At 33.3% G+C, this 21,732-nt stretch overlaps 1 protein-coding gene across 10 annotated transcripts in view; it reads left to right on the forward strand.

Moving 5' to 3' along the window:
- Positions 1 to 1,179: 1,179 nt before the first annotated feature.
- LOC125058368 (septin-7) overlaps positions 1,180 to 21,732 on the forward strand; it is a 30,997-nt gene continuing 10,444 nt past the window's right edge. For 2 of the 10 annotated variants that reach the window (XM_047662482.1, XM_047662540.1), the window contains exons 1-3: positions 10,941 to 11,472; positions 20,011 to 20,325; positions 21,008 to 21,167. In XM_047662482.1, the coding sequence (XP_047518438.1) occupies positions 11,059 to 11,472; positions 20,011 to 20,325; positions 21,008 to 21,167 (889 nt within the window). In that variant the 5' untranslated portion in view covers positions 10,941 to 11,058. Of the gene's footprint in view, positions 1,333 to 3,246; positions 3,445 to 3,677; positions 3,745 to 3,868; positions 3,871 to 4,299; positions 4,827 to 10,940; positions 11,473 to 13,013; positions 13,561 to 18,691; positions 18,752 to 20,010; positions 20,326 to 21,007; positions 21,168 to 21,732 lie in introns of those variants that run through there. The other 8 variants (XM_047662683.1, XM_047662612.1, XM_047663068.1 and 5 more) reach the window with 7 other exon arrangements.

The raw sequence follows: 21,732 nt of genomic DNA on the forward strand, positions 1-21,732 counted from the left end.
CGTCAATTCGTATCTGCGACATTGAGCGATATGAAATATCTGGAGCAATTAGAAGCAATATCGCCGAAATAATTTATTGAATTTATTGAAATTGCTCCAGATCGGTCCATTCGTATCGCCGAGCAATTATTTCCCTCGTGTTAGCGCACCTTAAGAGAATCGTCGTGAGGTTTGAGGTGATAAATTACCTTTTTTTTATGTTAGCAACACTATTTATTACGTTATTATAGTTGAACTGCTTTAATCTTTATTGTACTTAATATGAAAAATATTTTATATATAATTTTCATAGCCACCATGCCAGTTTTATTTTATATTTAGGTGTATTATATTATATATATTATATTTTATATATTTAGGTATGAAATACTTAAGAAATTTTGCTTAACAAAAATTAAACAAAAATTTTATAACCGTTACAACTAACACCACAATTGACTAAACTGAAAGATAGATGTATACACAAAATATTCATACATAAAAAAAAGATCGGGTGTAGCATAAAGCGCTTCTCGTGCAAAATCCAGTCTATGGGCTTCACGAGAAATTATGCGAGTGGTTCTCCAGCTTTCTGGCCGATCGGAGCATCAAGGTCGTCATTGAGGGAGCATGTTCCGAGATTAAACCCGTGAAGCCTGGGGTACCACAAGGCTGTGTCCTATCCCCGACCATGTTTCTACTGCAGTTTTGCCGCTCACCACCACTAAGTGGAAACAGCTGCCACTGAAGCTCCCAACCAATTTGACTTAGGGTCCTTCAAGAGAAAAGCGTACCAATTTTTAAAAGGTCGGAAACGCACTCTCGAGTCCTCTGGGCGGCGGTATCAAATAACATCTGATGAGCCTCCTGCCCATTTGTCCCCTGTTCTATATAAAAAAAACAAGAAATAATTTTTTGTCCCGTTCATAATTAGTGGACTATCTAGTCAGTACTTAGTAGTACCAAAGATTGCAGCATAAAGATTGTTTTATAAGTATTGCTAGTAATAATAAACTAACAACAATCTATACTTCCTTTGTTATATATTTGTTATAAAATAGATCAATTATAGATATAATTTACATTATATAATTAAAATTACATTTACTTATTTTTAGTTTTTCCAATTCAACTATTAATCTAATTAAAAACCAGAAATTTCCTCTAATCTGGCAAGAATATCAAAAAATCAATTTCTACCCGGTGCTGCCGCAAAGGGTAAGGGCGGGTGTTGCTGTTGACAGTTGTACTATAGTGAAGTGCTGATTTAAAATTTCTGCTTTGTATTAATATGTTTTTGAATTGATATTAATGTGCTGTTATTTGTTTACTGTATCAATATGCAGAGATCAGGTAAGATTGATTGGTTAAAAGACTTGCATTATAAGCAAAATAATTCGCGCCAAACAGAAATGTTAATTCTTAAAGGAGCAAAAATTAACAGATATTATTCTGTTATCAGTAAGCGTTATAATAAGGTATTTTATAGGATTTCATTGCTCATGTAGTAACTATAAAAACTCTGTCTATTGATGAAGATCAATGTTAAACCCTCAGGCCTCAGCGTCGACTTCTGTAATTAATAAAAATTATGATCTTCCATGCATGTTGATGGAGCATCACGATCACTTTTTAGTTTCTTTCTACTGTAGATTTTTTATTTGTACAGCATTATAAACAAGGACAAACACGACGAAGGACTTAGCATGAAATTTTTACCATCCATTATTTGATCTTATGAATTTTTAGCAAGCTTGTATTCAATGTTTGAATAATATCTAAATGTTTTAAAAAATAGTATTGCTTGTAGATTCTTAGGTTGTTGCTTCATTTCTTTTAATTGATTTAAGTCAGTTGTAAGAAATATTTTTTTGCCACTGCTTTGCACAATAAGATATGTATCAAAACAACACAATTTAATATTTCAATAGCTTTCACTGTATGGAGGTCACTCTCCTTATCCTAGATATGATACTGAGGGTTATAATTTTGATGTTCATATTCAAGGTCCCAAAGAAAAATAAATTAACTTTATAGTTATATTTTTTTACCTTTAGCTTAAGGTGCGACATAACCAGTAATACATACATGATAACCGCCTTCTTCAGGATTTTGTTTATTAGACAAAAGTATATATTATTTTTTGTAATATACAATATATATATATATATATATAGTGAAGGCCTTATAGTAAATATATACTACATTTTGATAAATTTATTTATAATGGCCAACACTTTTTCATAGGCCAGCATTCAACTTTTAAATCTCATCGATGTGCAATCTTTAATTTTTTTAGATTAAATTTTGCCAATAGATTGCATGTGTCCCACTACTTGTTGGAATGTGTAGCTTTTAAGTGGCTATTTGAACTTTTTAAAATAGCCATGTTTTAATAATTTGGAAAAATAGAGGGAAGGGAGGGACTTACCTAGTTAGATTACCTGGATGTCCAGAGGTCGAAATACTTGTCTGGGGCTTAAAGACCTGATCTGAGTTACGAAGTTTGATTGTACTTTGTCTGCAAATTTCAAGTTCTCCTGAGCAAGATCTCTAATTTAATAATAGAAATTTTTACACATTTCAATAAAAAAGTTGTATATTTATAACTAGGAGAGTTTCTAGTTATAAATAGATTCTTATTAAATTCTGAAAAGGTACATTGCCATTATTTTGTTGACTCCGATTTTACGTCTACGTTAGGCTTGTAACCTCATACTTTACGTTGATCTCTCTAGCGGAACTCCGACCACGGTGACGTACTTACGTCCTGTAAGGCTGTAAATTGACACCGTGACCGTAACTACTGGTTTGGCTGTAATAGCATATTAGAAAATGTACCAATAAAATTTAAAAATACCAAACCTTTAAGGACCAGTACCATACATTCGTTTTTAAAATTGATGTTAAGAGTTTTGTTTGAGTTTCTGTTCATCGCAACGAAAAAATTCGCCTTTCGATCGAGTCTACCAAAAACAAAAAGCTTTTTTGCTTACAACCGACGTTTTTAATACGAAGATAAAGCTGTAGTTGTGACCTAGTTCTTGTTTGTGTCATCATTAAAGTACCATAGCGGAGTTGACCTCAAATAAAGTGCTTTAGATCGACCACCCCTAGCGCTGTGGAATCTGTTGAGTTGCGAATTCCCTGCATGTATTGAAATAGCTTAGAGTTCAGTTGCATATGTTGCCGTTCCCTTACGGATTGCTCCCGCGTGCATACGTATCAACCACTCTCCGTCACCGCCGTTAAACGCACGCCAAACTATACCCAGACCTCTAGTTAGTCGCACATTTTGTATGTTTGTTATTTAGTCAATATTTACCATGTTACTCAATTATTATTATTTATTTGATTGAGTCATAGACGTGGATACAGTTAAATTAGTGACAGTATTTGTGGTGGTTTTGTGATGGTTCCTTGAATTAATCGCGATGGATTCGACAGACGCATCGGATTTATTATGTAAGATTAATTTCGATAATGCATTTGTCATGTCGAGAAAACGCTTTGTTTATAATAGTTTTCTCACTCGTGTGTACAAGATAAACATTGAAATTAAAAACAATGCTGGCATGTTTTCTCTATATTGGCAGAGACTCATTGTTGTATTTTTTAATGGATATTGTCGTGCACGTACGTGTTCTCACTTATGCATTATTATTTACTATGTATACCTATTTGGAACATAAAATTTAATGGAATCAGACTACATGGGTAGTGATAGCCTAGAAGACGTAGGTACATGTTGTCTTCCTTGTTTTGGTACGTGATCGAAAGTAATATGATCGAACGGGCCTCGGCTCAAAAACTATTGTTATTGATTAAAAATGTTAATGTTTGCATTTTTTGTTACATGTGCTGATTTTCTACGACATTGCGATTTTAGCGGTAAGTGCAATTTATTATTATAAGGTTTTTTTATAATACACGAGTCCGAATGTATAACACAGCGTAAGTTGTATAGAGTAGGTATTTTAATATGTAGACTTTCGTTTTGTAAAATGTCAAATGAAGTCAGTAGGTGACCATATCGTGAGCGTTGTCATTTATGTATGCAATATAATAAAAAATAAATTATTAGGTCACAGAGGCCAAGGACCGTTTGTCCATTGGGCACGTACGAGTACGTTTCGTTGCACGTTGTTTGAATTACGAGTAGGAATTCGCGACCGCTATTTAGCCCTCGATTGTTGTGACTTGTCCACTATTCTGACACTGATATCCATGTCCCCATGGCATAAGTGACCGCAACATATACGATACGGATTGCAGTGACGACTGTATTTGTCACTTCGACGCGCCCTTGCTATTGTTCCAGTATGCGAAAGTCGAATCGCGTAGTGGTCGTTCTTTCGTAGATCATTTTTCTGTCATTAAAATTCCTGCTTTAGAATTCTGCCGCTTAACAATAGCTATTTTCAGTACGGAGCATTAAACTGTGGACGTGAAATACTTATTTTAGAACCATATAGGAGTAAACTGATTTGCATTAGTCTTGCAATTAGGGAATTTAAAAAACATTAAATTCTTATCAGTGCTTTAAGCCGTAGTTTGCGTTGATTCACCCGGTTTCATTCGACTCTTCTCCGGATGTGATTTGTCGACGGAAAATGTGGTATCGCATTTGGTAGCAACATATTGCTGTAATTGTAACAGTATGTTTCCTTCGCATACCATTGACGGTTGTTTTATGTAAATAAATTGAAATTAAAATAATTGAGCGACTGTTTAAGTGTTGTGTGTGCAATAAAATGGCATCTTTGTCAGACTCGCCTTTAAATAGATCTCGTAATCGGCCCGTGTTATCACGTTATAGACCCAATGCTTCGGATTCTGCTGAACAGGTGAGCTCAAATTTTAATAAAATTTGTTCTGAAGCTTTGATGAGACGAAACTAAATAAAAACGCGAACGAATATGGTAGGCAGTAGGTATACAACCTATGCATAACAGAAAGCTAATATTATAATTAAATATTGCAATAAATAGTATTGTTTATTGCAACATTTCATTCCCTATAAACTTAAAATAAATATGATAATATTAACCTTACACAATGGATATTCCGGCAAGTGTATCTTATCACTAAATAAACGTTGCGCCTATACCAACTTACAAATATATACGTTTCAATTATTTAAATAAACCTGTAAATACAATAATAATAATTAATTAATAGTAAAATATTCTACGTTTTTTTGTTGTGGCGTTAATAGAAACCACTGCTCAGTAATATCGCAATTCTATTTTTTATACCTACATCGGTCCGTAATACGTTTTTTACTTTAGGAATTATTTTTATAGTGTTTGTAAAAATTCTTAGAACTAAGATATTTTTTACTTATTTGATCCAATGTGAGCCTTGATCCCGATTGCAACGTAATCATAATGATGTCATCAAAATATCGAAATACGGTTCAGCTATTGATTACTGTTTAAAGCTAAATTAGTATACGTGTTTAGATTATTACATTTCGGCCCGTTCCTTCGAGGCATATGTTTTAGAAACATTGATGTTGTTATGATGGCACACGTGCCTTTCAGCTAAACAAACGCTGCTGTAACTTTTTTGATTATAGCCTCTTGGACGATACAGTATGTTCACAGTAATTTCCGGCTAAACACGGCTTAGAACTCGTAATAACTGTAATGTTGACGCATGCCCCACCAAAATCACTTTTCGACCCACTAACGCCAAATGTGTATGGAAGTGGTCATGTGATAAAGCGTAAACTAATGTAATTTCCATACAAATTTGTTTCATTCACTCGGCTACTTAAGAGTACCGTATGAGCAATATCTTAATAAAAACGTTTAACTTTACCTACCTAACCTTAATCACTTCCACACACACTCCATACGCAGCTAAAAAGAGATCGAAGAGTTCACTCTACGCTATAAGGCGTATGTAGTAGATTATAGGAAATAAAATTTTTAATTAATTATATTATACCTAAGATTAGATATAATTTGTTCTAGAAAACAATTTTTATTTCTACTAAATATAGAATGTAAATGATTCACTATTATAACAATTGGTTACTCACCTTATACTAATGCTTGTATCATTAAAAGTATCGTAACGCCATTTATTTTCCTTGTGACAAACCAAATGAAGGATAATTATGTACAATACACTGACTGTTGACGTAAAACTTATGTGCATTTGATTACCGGAACGATTAGTATTTGTATGTTACTAACCTAAATAGGCACTTATCTCTGGGTAAAGGTACCTTAACGTATCGCTCTTTAAATATTTTATCATGTGCTGGACAAGGGAATATACCTAACTTGTTAGGAAATGAGGTTTTCGTTACATATCAAATTTGGAATTCAACTTAAACTACTATATCGTCTTTATACGTAGTTAAGGCTTATATTAAGAGCAATAAAAAGTAGTATTAGTGTCCAATATCTTGAGTATGTATTTAAATTAAGAACATTTAAGTACTTGTCAAGATCTGTGCCTTTTTTGTGTGTATGACCTGTCTAAAGGTATAAAAGGACTTTGATTCCATGTTACTGCGATTTGCGCCGTCTGTTGTTTGATCCAGTTAGAATCCAATTAAATGAAGCCTTATAACGACGACGCTTGAAGTATTTAAAATGAGTAGTCTGGGAAACAGGCATTTGGTCCGTTATGCAATGGTGTTTAGATCCTTAATCGGCGTGACAAAGTTACTCTTGTAACAAATAAAGGATTAAAGACTTTACAGATTAACAAAATCGTTAATCGTTGTCATTTATCATCAATTTTTTTAGGTTAAACTCGATTTTTATGAATATTGGTACAGTTAGTGGTTTAACGCTTACCTTTTAGTAATCGACTATAAGTGAAAAAGCGGCTGCTAGCGGCTTATGACATATTATATCAGTATGCAATTAAGTGGGAATAAATAAATTGATGTGACCTTGAAATAACAGAATACGTTAACGAAGCTTTGCGGTTATCAGTAACAATATGTTAAATAAATTCCTACTATTATTGAAGAAATCATCCACGAATGAACTTCAAAAGGATATTTCGTATTTTTAGATTGCGTATAAGTTGTTTATCTAACGTATAAGGTAACAGACGTGTTCCACATCTTTATAATATCTTTCACTTTGTTTATGGTTCAACAAACTTGGGCTGGTGTAAAAGTTACCGCGTATAAAACTAGCAATATTGCTAAATATATTTTTAAAAGCAATATAATTGTATAAATTTTCCTTAAAAATGTAGGTTTTTTTATAACATGTTCTGTGATTGTAAATAAACTCGTCAACTTCAAATTAATTAACCTAATAAATATTTAGCGATTCATGAGCTGACCTTTCATAACATTTTTAAATAAGTTAAGCATTTTTAATATTTAAAGAACACACGGGTTACGTAATTTGAATATTCAAAATTTTTGACTTAAATTGCTAAGACTACGAATCTTTGAATACGTCATACTGAAATGAAACGGTAATATTGCAGTTTCTAGGGTTTCTGATCGAATTTTGTAGATGAATTAATATTCTAAATATTGTATGATAGTTCCAATCGGCTCTCTCTATGGTTGTAGCTAACTTACGATGCCTTCTATGGCAATCTAATATATGAATACTATACATGCGTATGGTATTTAGGTTAGATGCCAGAAGTAGCTTAGAATTAATTAAGTTTTTTCTGCAGAAGTCACCCGAATTAGGTACATTCTCCATGAAGGTGTTTCGAAATCATTACTTACTCTGTGAGTTATATGTGGCTGTCTACATTCCTTAAAGTATATATCTTTAGACTAAAATCTATAAGCTTGAACGTAGGCTTGAACATATAATCCTAGCAAATCTCTTTTTGATTAAACTTAAAAGATCGTTCGCGTTTGTATTTCAGTGTGCACAGAATCCTGGCTTGAGTCTAGAACAGTGTGTCATTGTTATTGTGCTACTTCCCACGTTTCAGGCGTACTTGACTTAGCGTAACGAGTACCTGGGGAGAGCTTGTTAACAAACGTAGTGTACTCGTAATAGACAGAGTGTAAGAGTTCCTATGTTGCGTGTTTACGTTTATCTGGCTAATCCCTTCACTGTACTGTGATGTTCAACGCACTGTAATGTAACTGATGGTAAATCATCTATCTTTCGTAATAGTAGTTACATAGAACTAGTACAAAAGTAAAATATCCACACATCACAATTTATTAATACATAAGAGGGACTAATAAACTACTACATTAGTGTCACTAACTTACAAGTTTGTTGTATTAAAATTGTTAATTACAATACAAAACATTTCCCACAACTTGGTATAAGTATTGTTGTGTTATTCTAAGTGGTTAATTTTAATATAACATAAATAACTGGTGATAATTTGATGTCGAGTAACTACTTCAGTACGATAAATTGAATCAATTTTTACTATGTAATTAAATATATTAATATAGTACACGCTGTGCTGCCATCTATGTTCTGTCGCATGCACTTTGTTGCAGATAAATAATGGCTTGTTCAATTTGCGGCTATGTTTAGGTACTTTGAAACATATTATAGGTGGCGCCAATGCAAATGTGCAATATGCATTGATAAATAGTAATTATTAGATGTTTTATTCTGATAGCTGTAATAGAACTTGTGTGGTTAGCTCTAAATAAAATGTATGCAAAAATAATAATAAATATGTATAAAAGATTAACAATAATAGATTCAATTATTTCATATTGTCTGTGCCTTGAGTTAATGAAGGACCATGATATTGTGGATTCTATATGAGTATATAGTATACCTGTACCACTATCACAGGAATTTTCGTATAAAATAATTTTATTCATTGAATTGAGCAGAGAAATTTCTGCGTATGGTTCTTACACACGTAGACTACACTTCTCCATAGCATGGGCGTACAGCTGATATTAAATTCGAATGCACGATGATAACATCCTAAGGGATAGGAATTATGCTTAATACTTAACCCTTAGAATGTTATCTGTTACGCGACTTTTCTGAATATAGAAGACATCATTTAAAATAAATCGTTGCATCCCTTATAATTTTTATGTATTGTGTTTCTTTTATTTGCAACGAAGTGTAAATAAATAAAAATAAAATAAAATATACTTATAGGTAGGTAGCCCTATGGTGAATGCAGCGAACATTTTACAGATGTTTTTAAAGAAGAGCCCTAGCTAGCCGAGCCCAGTAAAAATTGCCCTTTAGGTTTCCACGCATGCATCAATTAAATAAAGTTGTGCGCATGCGTGGTGCAGGTTACGGTCGATTGCTTGACCATGATCACAACATGCTGTCTGTCACGTTGTTTTAGTATCATCTCCTATTCCTATGTATAGTTTTACCATTTAAAATATTGTGGGTACTTTTGTCTTCTAATATACAAAATGTGCATTATATAAAACTAGCTGACCTGGCTAACTTCGTTCCGCCCTACAACCTTATAATATCGTTGTTACTTTAATTTAACTTATTTTAGGATTTCATGCAGTTTTACACTTTAGGCATCTTCTCTCTAGCGTCAATATGGCGATACTGCATGTTAAGCACTTTCTGATATCCAACATCTTTTGATCAGGATCAAAGCATGGTTATGCATCTCCTCATTCACCTCAAGATCGGAATTTCTTGAACTGACACGAATTCGACGTAAAATGATGCGAGTTTTGTCAACAGATGGCACCATATGGTTTTTGCATTCGTAAAATTAATTAATTAATTTATTGTTATTTGATAACTTATCCGATATTTTATTGCTTATTCTGCTATTCGGGACGGAAACAAATCCAACAAATCAAAAACCATGGCAATCGGTCCAGCTGTTCTCGAGTTATAAATGTTGTAACAAACACGACTTTCTTTTATATATATAGATATATGTAATGTAAAACAGTTGTGCGATAAGGATGAAATCGACACAATTTCTTGACTTAATATTGACAAAGTTGCTTGAGAGGATAATAATAAATTTGTTGGTAATATATTCTATTAATTTACATCAATTCAAGAATTCTACTATTCCAAAGGTAAACTCGTACAATTAACACCAATTAGAGCAAGTCAAAACCCTTGCCCTTACATTGTTAATTGGTGCCGTGGATCGTGATTAATAAATTCGTGACTGGGGAACTTAAAATAGCACCGAGATTAGACGTATATGAACTGAATATATTTTTATTTGTCGTAAAACAGCATAATGTGGTGTAATAATTATTTTTGGAATTCAGAATAGGCTTGAAGGTTTTTGTTAGTTCTAGATAATGCAAGAAATATTATAAAATTTTATGAACTAAACGTGGATTTCTTTAAAAAGCTTAATCAGATAAGACCTTTATTTTCTTTATGAATAAAATTTACTTCATGTATCGGGAAGGAGATCGTAAGACGAAACTGTCCTTTTTTTTATAATGACAACATCTTTTTAATTTGAGGTCATTGAACTTTGTTTTTTATAATTTTAAATGTTACACATATTGTACTATTTATTGTGCAAGTTATGAAATTGTATTTTATTCCTGGAAAATTATAAAGAATTTAATTTGCATTTAGTTTACAAAGATTCTAGATGTTTATGTGACAGAATGACGAACAGTCTCCATTGTTTTATGTTTCGTCACGTTATTGTTAATAATTTGCAAACAATTTCCAAACAAAATTTACATTAGCTTCAATATTTAACTACTACAACTTCTTTGCTACCACATATTAGCTATGTATGTACTTGAATTAATTGCGGTATTGCTGAACGTTAAACTTGAACGTAGTAATCGGTAGTGAGGTAATGTAAAAATGAGTACAATGGGGTATGACTGAATTCGCCAAGAATTCAGGAGTTGACCTTGACAGAGAAGCAACAGTGCATTTTCAACCCTCCCACTGAAGTCTTATTCCAATAGCTTTAAGAACCAAAGGGGTCGCGATAACCGAGGCGTGAGCGGGGCGCCGCCGAATGAGTCCACCCGCGCGCCTTGTCTGCATCGCGGAGCTGTCAAACCGCCTCCGACGGGCACCCCGCTCGAACGCACCTATATTGCCCGATCGCGATCGTATTCTTGTGTTCTTTCGTGTGTTTATAAACCTCGTATGACGTATTAAGGAGATGAACGGCAGTGCAGCGACGGTGAATGGTACCGTCAATGGTACCAACGGTTCTCTTAATGGAATTGGCGCTGCTCCACGTACAGCTACACTTGGAACTCCAAGCAGTTATGCATATACATCCAGCGGCTCCTTACTTGGTAGAGGAGGGTCGGCAAGGCCAGTGCCGCCACCGACGTTGCCCAAATACAGTGGATCGTTTAGCGCTGGTAGTGTTAGTTCTGCCGGATTGAGGGAAAGGGATAGGGAAGGAACAGGTGGTTCTCACAGATTAGCAAGTTTAGAAAGATTAGCACTTCGACAGAGGATTATAGAACAAAGTGCAAATAACCAGATAGTTACTGGTGCGCTCAATAATTCCACTACCAGTACTGGACCCACCTCAGCCACAGTCACCCTCACCGACACGGCTACAGTAAGTCCCCTTTTGCCATACATCTTATTCACCCTCGGTGCGCTCCCCTAACTAAAGTTAATGCACCCCCAAAAGGGAGTATTCGTTATAACAACTAAACGTACCCTATGAGTGCATCTAGTGCATATCAAAATACTAACATTTTTAAAGACTGCCATTAATAACTTAATATTATGAAATACATTTACCTAATCCATTCTTAGTTACACATTAATTAAGATAACTCTTATTCTAGTGCAGTTATCTTTATCAATAATGAATAAGTACATAGTTTAGCAAATAATAAACAAAAATAATGATTTCATGAGTTGATCATATAGACATTTATACAGTAAAACATTATTCCTACCCGCTTTACCCAACATGAACACTTACTTTCTTAACTTACTGTGATTTGATTTTTGATCAATTTTGACTAACAAATAAAAAATATATTTTTTTAGCAATTTGAATCGTGCGGGCTTCGTAATAAATTAAGGGCAGCAGTCAAAGATTCTTTCTGTAATGATAAGCTTAATTTGTTTATTTCCTAAGGATATTGTTTATTCCCACGCAAGTTCCTTGTGCTTGGGACTGGTCTGTGCTGTAGTAGAGACCGGGTGACTGACCCTGATGTCTACAGGGTTAAAAATAACCCGTATCGGCGGGCATTCTGTTCGCATGTGTCGAATCTACTAAGCATTAACTGTTTCAGGGTCAACCTGACCTGAAATTTCTTAGAGTCCTTTGATTTACAAGTTCTTTGTCATTTGAAAAGTCAATTTATCCAAGGTTGTTTTCATTTATGTTATTTCGCTCATGTCTTGTTAGTTAATATAAACTTGCATACAATAAACATATCGTACGGCTATGTTAGTACAGACACATCTTTCTTGCAGATGCAAAACTTGCTCGAAGATAGGCATAAATAATTCATAGCTATTTACAACACAAGTGCTGATATCATGAGTCCTTTTGTTTGTCTCGTTCTTAGAATTTCTTATCAATTACGTTATCACTGACAAACGGAGGACTACAGATAAGAAAACGAATTATGAATGCTGTCATTCAACTTGCACGTTCGGAGGAATTTATAAGACTTAAGAAATAGAACTTAAAACAGTTGACCTCAAATCGCTACAATTATTACGAAGTTATCGAAACACTGTAGCTAAAAGAAGCCATATTGACGTTCAAATTTTTTATCAAGCCCGCAAAGCGGTTAGGGCACGTTCTCTTCTTGCATTTTGATTTGTGAAGTAAAAGGACATAAGTATGATCAAATGCGGGTAATCTTGGACCTTCGTGTTACTTAAATAAGATTGACAATAGTATTTTATCTTTTTGCCTTTTTCTTAAGTGTGTAAACTGTCCTTGCCGTTGTGTGCCTGTTGAGTATAAGTGTGACGGGCTCAGGATCCTTTTACATCTCCCTATATAAATGTACAGCTATAATTAACTTATACCTGAGTTAACTTTAACCGTTTCACACGCGCACTAACTCTTGACATAAACTGTCTTATTTTTAATAATATTTAGATTTTTTATAAAATAAGTGTGAATCAAATTGTAATACTTTAAAAGGTTTTGTTTGAGCATTTATATGTGTGTGACGCCGTGTAAGCGAGTAAAAGTTGTGATTAGTGGCTAAACAAGGGCGTAGGCTTTAAAAACATCTGTTCGTACTTTCGTTCCACGTGATAGGGCCAGGGAGCTTGTTTCCTGCCAACAGCCGGCTTTGCCGGTAACTTAACCTCAAATCGACAGACGTGAGCGTACTTTTAGTTGAAACAGACCATTTTACGTATCTTATTGATAACTAGATTGAAAAACTAATATTGTGAAAATATGAAATCATAACAATTAATTTTATTAGACGTTTCTATTAATAAAAACCTATAGTGAGTGCAAAATGTGTGTTGTGAGCGGGATTATTTGTGCATTTAGTCGGTTTATGTGACCTGAATGGATAATATGGCATCTAACGGACAAACTAAACTCACAAGATGTGCGAGTAGTGTTGGCGATAGTGGTATTGATAAATCCAAGGTGGGATGGACGAGTCCCAGGGAGATTTGGCGAAATTTATCATTGCGCAGAAAAGTAGAGGTAAATTGTAGGGTGAATTATGTAATTAATTGTTAGATGTTTATTGATTTATCGTCGTAGATAGCGTCACGACACGTGAGCGACAGTTACCCGAAGTTGGCGCCTAGATAGCCAGATAACAACATGCAACGTTTTATTATAAAGAAATGCCCTCATATATTATTTTATGTTTTTTTACTATACACTATACAAGCTATTAGTACTATAGCCATATTGGATGCGCCTTCTGCCTTTTTATTTGCGCTAATCTTACATAGACAAAATATCAATATTGATTTCCCATAGCTTTGTTGTATTAAAGTATTTTACAAGAACCTCACATCGTCTTTTATATATAGAAAACTTTTTTGAATTCAGGAATATTTTTTATAGTAATTATGTATCACAGTTTGAAGGTGCTGGTTATGCCACGGCAATTATACTACTAACATTTCCCTTGCCATAATGTTGAACATAACATGTCAAGTATAGTGTTTGATATGAACATGAAAGTTGTCTGTTTTCTAAAACATTTGCTGCTATTGATCGGCTTAGTGACAACTCGATCCATATACATTTCTAATAGCCGACGACTAGGTCATTGACTTGTTCTTATAGTAAATCACAACCGCACTATGTCTCAGATCACATTGTCTTAAAGCGATATCAGTTTTCATGATTTTCGCGATTCAGTATTGTATGAAAATAGGTTAAATATCTTTTGAGGCAAATTTCGTTTTAGTATCTCGGTAAAGATTTGCATTAGGTTCTGTGTTCAAATAATGAAGTTAAATATTTTCACACTGTTGTTTATTTTTATATTTTTAAATATTTGAACTTTCGTGTTATACTTTGAAAATTCTCTGAAGAATAATGAAATATAATTAATAATTGAAACATATAATGTTATATGTATTACAAGATTTTTACGATACGTGAGGCGGCTGTACTTATTGTAGTTTTTGTATGCTTGAGTGTCAATTTAATTAACCTTTATTAGCGCTCCTGTATATGTATATGTATTACCTTAATGCTTTCAAGACTTATATATTGTCTGAACTGATAAAACGAAACATTTATGTTAAATATATTCGATTCTGATGAAATGTTTTCCTTTGAACCACGTAGTTTGCAGATGATTGTAATGCAGGACAAAATGGACACTGTATACGTGTGATCTATAAGATATGTTCCGGGTCAATGTATGCTTGTCTTTAATATATTTAACCTAAGTTATTTACATTGCATATCCATGGTAAAAATAGAAGCATACAAAATTACTTATCGCCTTGCTTTCATATAGAATAAGAAAGTAAAATAATAATGATATTATTCAGTAAGTTCATTACAAGGTCTGCGGGCTTATGAAAAGCCTTTATAGAAAATTATTGTTAATTCATTCAAGTTCCCAGTTTTACCCACGCCTGAACATCATCCACCCACTTCTGTTATTTATCATACCATAAGCTATGAAGTTAATTCTAATATTTGTTACTTTTTCGTTATTAGGAGCATAAAAGATCCCTTCGTCAATTCAACCAAAACAGCGGTTCATTATTTAATAGCATTGCATAAAAGCAGTGGTTTTTATGATTACTAAATTTAATATACACATGACTAGCATGTCCTGGCACAGGTATATTATAGATTCAGTTTAGTTTAGTACAGAATATTTCCACTTTATAATAATGTATTCATTCAATGCACGTGTGCAAATCAAAAACAATACATTCACTTTAGATTTAATTCCTATTATTTCGGAGAATTCCGAGTAAGACGTCATTATATTTTACTTACTACGATTTACAGTCTCCGTTTTGAAATTCGAGTTATAGAGTATACATATGTATTATCAATACTTCGTAGGTAAATAACATTTTGTCCGAGTTACAAAGTCTAAATTAATTCGAGATACCAGGTATTTAAGGGTACAGCGGAAGGGAATAGCAATTTTTTTCGACTTATTAACGAGGTTCGAGTTATAGAGATTCCACTTAGTCTAAATATAATAGTCTGTCTGGTCATGTAGACTATGGAGGATTCTCAAACACTTAATAATATTTTTAACGTCTTAGTATCATCACAGACATGATTTATCGAACAAAAAACTAGTGACTTCTGTATGTAGAAACCGTATTATACAATAATATCTATGTAAGTGCAATCGTGGAGAAAGTAACAATGATGTTAAATGAACAGCGTCGACCTAAATTGCAGTTATCGTCTTTGGACATGACGTAGTGAAATCAGATGACTCATTATTAATTTTATTTAATGTTTTAAAAAGTGAGCAAATACCCAGTTTTTTATTACTGATTCATTATTATTAAAGATATTGTTAATAAAAATGCCTTAATGCCTTAATGAGTTCTGAGTCTCTTTATATTATCCTGGTTTGTTCATTGTTATAAAAAAATACTTATTGTTCCGTAACTAGGATTTCAAAACATATTTAGACCATATTAACCGTAATATCAAATTAACTGTTAATCGATTCGTTAATGAGATTGAATTTTGAACTACAGATAAATGTGTATACATTTCTTTCTTTTCTTATCATTTTAACCATACTTTAGACTTAGGCATTTCATTAACATTCTTTTGTATTTGTGTTTCAATTGCTCAATGCATAGCTAATTAATAACTTTCAAAGAAAAATACATCATGCGGAACTGGTCGTGTTTGTTGAAGGAATACTCAACCATTGTTTCGTGACATTATCCACTAAATGAGGTTTTTGTATTATCCTAATGAAAAGAATCATTATCATTATATTTAAAACAACATTTAATGATTGTAACCTTAGATAATAATTAGATATTACTCCAACTGTCAAACACGACAAATTTGCTTACCATAAATAGTAGACATAGAAATAACTCTGTAAATTTATGTATTATAGAAATCAAGCAAGCTATAAGGTACTGTTATATATATAAGTTAATACGAAAAGCTTGAACAGTTCGCTATGATTGTTAGCGCACGTGCATTTATTAATGTTACTTCCCGTGGCTGAGGGAACGTATGTTGTTTTGGTAACAGTGTTAGTACCAATGACCACAGACTTAATTCGATAAAGCTGGTAGTATGTACAAAACTCATTCTAAAAATGTATTCTTATTTTAAGTATAAGGTTAAGAAATTAAATAACAAGTAAATGGCGATAATTAGGAATTCACATTTGAGTCTTAACGCAATCTTTGATCCGGTATGTCAAAATCTAACACGTTTTCGACATATGTGTAATAACATTAAATTCGCTTCTGAATCTGACTCTGAAATTAATAGCTGTATTTAAAATTAAAAATGCTTAAATGTGCTAGAGTACACCATTGATAAAATCTATAAACCGCTAATTTGATAACTTGCAATAACCTAACATAAAGATAACTTGGAAGTAATGCTTTGATGGAATGACATAAGACGAAAATTACAGTAATATTAACAGATTTAGAGTTTTTAATATAGTGAATGTATTGCTAAAAGACAAAAACAGTTGATAATGTATAGTAAAATATATAGTCATATAGCAGGTAACAAAATTTGTGATATTTAAACAGGTTTTATAACTATCGCACTAGTATTCTCATATGTCTAACCTTAATCAGACTTCTTCAATCTTGTTTATGATTCGTTAGAGTTTTCTTGCTATTACGGTGACCGCAATGAGTCACAGGTACTAAGGAAGCCGGTTGGGCTTGTTAGTAGGTAAATCGTGTTACCGTACGCTATGAGTAATTTATTTTTGTTATCTAAAAATATATCAAGGGATGCCAAGATTTACATATTTTTTTATAGTAACAAAATTGACCTAGTTGCTTATTTTACGTTAAAATTCATACGACCAGTATTTTTGGGTTATTTCAATTCCGTGAAAACTAGTACGTTTTTCATTAAATTAAATACCCGATTATAGTTTTTACCGACTGACTCAAAAAGTCGACAGCGTGAGCCAGGCACAGCAAGCTGATCACCTACTTGCCTATTAAAAAAATAAATGATGACGAAAAATGATACAGAAATCTGAGATCAAGACCTTAAAAGTTTGGTTTGTCGTTATTGTCGCTAATAGTGAAACATATGACTATACTGAATACTTAAAATGTAAGAAGGGTCCTCATCTACCGGAAGCCTCTGAATTGCTTTACTATTGAATTTACATACAACGGAACTAGGCTCGATTGACAAGACGTGGTGCAGACAATTCTACTTGACTTGTCATGATTATTTATTACCGCTACACTCTAGTGTCTTACTAATAGGATTCCGATTGAGACGATGACATCGACTTTAAAGTAATATGTAGTTCTATATTTATATGTATAGTAGACATACATACCGGTCAAACGGTATGGATTTTTAGTAGTAATTTAAGCACAGAAACACACTTATTTTCTAATGTGAACTAGATTAGCTATATTATTTGCGGTCTGTGGTTAGGCATATAGACCTTCACAACGCAATTGTACTATTTAATGCAACTATTAACTCTTTAGGGGGATACCAAGGTCCAACCCATCGCTATTAAATGAGTCCCCAGGTGCCATATTGTTTAATGTAGCATGACTACATTGTACACTTCATGCTCTGTCTCACTTTGTCACCTAATGAATACACCTTCGACAACAATGCTTCCCATAGACGCTAAAACACGAAAAGAAACTATACTGAAAATGTTTCAAAAGAGAGCAGCTTTATCAAGATCTCTCCAGTGTTCTAAATAGCAATCAGTTCTTAGATTTCATTCTTAAGCGATGAGTATTCGAAGGGTGTAACGGGTACAGTTTATATTAATTGATGATAATAAAAAAAAACTGTTATTTATTATGAGAAGTGATTTATAGAAGTTTTCAACAATTAGTTTATTACATTTAAGTTAAACACATAACATGTAGGCCCATTAGCCTAATCCAAACAATACACTCAATTTTAGACCTTAAGAATGAATGACGTTAATTAGTCTTCTAGATTCAAAAATAAAGAATTTGTTGTTATAAATAATGCCGGTGTGTCATGTTATTTTATGCTATTTGTGAAGGTCAATTAATCTAGTTCTTATCAACCCTAAAATATGTTTGCTCGTCTTGTGTTTCCTCATTAATTCGTTCAATGTGGTCTAATTTAGACGGTTTACTGTTTTGTGATGTATTTAAATAAGTTGTTTAATATGGTAAGGAAAAAAAATCACAATCCGGAGCATGAATTCAATACTGTAAGTACTTTACCATTGTTAACAGTTTTTTATTGTGTCATGGAGAAAGGAGGCTGGTACAATGGTTTTTTTTATGAAATGAATTAGATATTACCAGCATAACTTGTGTAGACTGCATACTTCGTAAATACGCTACGAAACATATTTGTACCGAAACCTTACACCAGTAAGAAATGTAATTGTAGCAAAAATTTTGGCAGTCATTAAAAATCTTAAATTAGCATATATACTGTGTTTAAATTATGTTTTTATACGGCTACGTTACAACTTTGATAATTATTATGTATTCTTCAAGTACAGCATTCGATATATGGCCGAATGGAATTTTGCACTCGCATAATACTCATTTACATAAAACCGTAGTGAAATGAGACTCCCATTTTGAGCCTTTAGTAACGGTACTTACATTTTCGTTTCCTCAAAGAACCTCGAAGTTGTTAGCGAACTGACTTCGATCCAGGTCAATCATTAGTGCAATTGCTGTAATTTTCTGATACAAGTGTTAGGCCGATAGTAAATCATACCTTTGCGGATCTAATAAGCATTATTGTGAGATGTACTACTGTTAGATTTCTTGTTTTATTTATGCAGTCATTAATGAATTGTGTGAAAGTGACTTTTGGATACTTTTATTTATATTTACGTCTACGTTACTTTGTTGTGTAATTTAGCCTGTTTGATCACGGGCGAGAAATAAAAAGTACACTTGCTTTTAAATCACTAGTCAGAGGACACGCAACTTAAGAACTGGTTTAAGTTTACTGGTTTTGTATTATTTCGATTCAACATGTAACAATTGATTTAATATTGTGTATGAGGTACTCAACGTATACGTGTTTGGATCTAAATGCATTCAATGATTAATCGCTATGGGTAGCATTGCACGTTTTGCCTTGGTATCGATGAGTCATCTGACGCCATATACCCAGCTGTAGCCTGAGCCAAGATTATATCGCTATAGTGCCTCTTGTTTCACAAAATGAATTCATGTCTCACAGTGGGAGTTATTTGATAAAGGAATTATACGTGACGTCAAATTCTTGTTTATTACCTTCTCTGTTTACGATACTATGTAGCGCTGATGTATGTTTTAATTAGTTTTAAATGTCTATTTAAAAATCTAAAGTACTATAAATGGCTGACATATTTTAATAGACAGTCGGAATATCTATTTAAAATTAATACACCTTAATTAGATTTCCATAAGATTCAATTTGATTTTCTCATACGAAATGCTAACTTGTGTGTGTTTTTTGCAGTTACAAAGTAAACGCGAGCTGTTCTTCAAGTCTGAATCAGTAAGCAGCGGCGGGGTGAGCGCAACAGGGCTGCCAAACACTACGCCGCCCGCTCCGCCGCTAGCGCCCTCGTCCCTTAAGGACGCGCTCGCGAAACGCTCGGCGACTCTCCCCGAGCCGCAAGAGAACAATCACGTAGAAGCGAATGGTACAGCGAAGTTGATTAGTAGCGCATCAGTTGACATAAAACCCAACCCGCCACAGATGCCCGCCCCGCCGGTACCAACATCAGCTCCGCCTGCTGCGCCACTCAGGAGTACAGAGAATATAATTAAGGTAATAACTGACCTCTTACTTAAAACGACTATGTACTTCTGTGTGCAGCCTTTTAGGAATTTTGTACTGTAACTAAAACCAGCATATAAAGGATTTTTTTTATATTAGTCTTAAAAGTTCTGAAGTCGGCCTCTGTCCCTCTTATCGTTGGTCCGTATTCCTCAATAAAGTTGTTATTCCAATAGACTTGTTAATGCAAAACTGATGCTAATCAATGTTTTTGATTAGTTCTGGTTCATTTTGTAGAATTGGAGCTTTAACCGTTTAGTTTGAGTAATTCACATTTTAGCATATCGAGATTCACTAATTACCAGTTCAATGCGTTTAACCAGAAGGTTTGATTCCTGGCGTAAGAATAATTTCTTAGATAAAGAATTGGTGAATTAATTAGAAACTGAAAATTTGTGTCTATTGAACGTGAGTCATTGTTTTTTCTTCTAATTTAGAACAATTTAATTATTAACAAAATAATTTACCAAATAAAAAGTAAAGTAACGTTTGTCTGAACTGTTAGTTATGTAATGATATGTTGATTATGGACATTTAAGACTGAATAAACCTAATCATATTATATCAGTACGCAATAGTTACTTTCTAAGCACTACACGAACATATTTAGTTTATTTAAAGTTTATAAAAATGGTTATTGTATGAAAATATATAAAGCGTTTTAATTTTTCAGAAGCCCGATCACCCACCAGTCGCCCCAAAACCAGAACTACCTAAAATAGAAAAACCCAAAACCAAAGAACTAGATGGTTACGTCGGCTTTGCAAATCTGCCGAACCAAGTATACAGGAAAGCTGTCAAAAAGGGCTTTGAATTCACTTTGATGGTTGTTGGTAAGTTTTTCTAAAATGACTCCCTTTTACATAAAAACCATATCAGTTTTGAAACGTTTGAGCATAAGCACTCTTCTGAAACGATACCTCCTTATAGGTATTATAATTAAAAGCTTGTGTTAAGGCTGGAATTCCTTTTTCTCTCAAATAGATTGACGTAAATGATATCGCTTATGCCATTAAGTGTGTTTTTCAAAGGCCCTATCTCGCTATTTGCTTAATTTTTTCTACTAGTTTAGCTCTGAATATAATAGCAACTTCCAAAGTGAACTATAGTCCTTAATAAGTTTGCGATGAAAGCCGGTTAATGAAAGACCGTGACAATATATAATAAAAAAATTATAATTTTTATTAAAATTCTAAGATCATGGGCTAATTGATATAATAATCATTTTATATGACCCATGCGTCTATTCGGGAGACATTCAAGTTAACTTTTTTCATACAATTTTCGTACAAAAATATCCGCACCGCACAATTACCAATCCAGACAACACAAATATTCATTACTTAATTTAAACTTGAAATGTCAGATACAATTATTGTAAACACTTCCTTTTAAGCT

This window comes from Pieris napi, chromosome 1 (assembly GCF_905475465.1).
Source record: "Pieris napi chromosome 1, ilPieNapi1.2, whole genome shotgun sequence".
NCBI lineage: Eukaryota > Metazoa > Arthropoda > Insecta > Lepidoptera > Pieridae > Pieris > Pieris napi.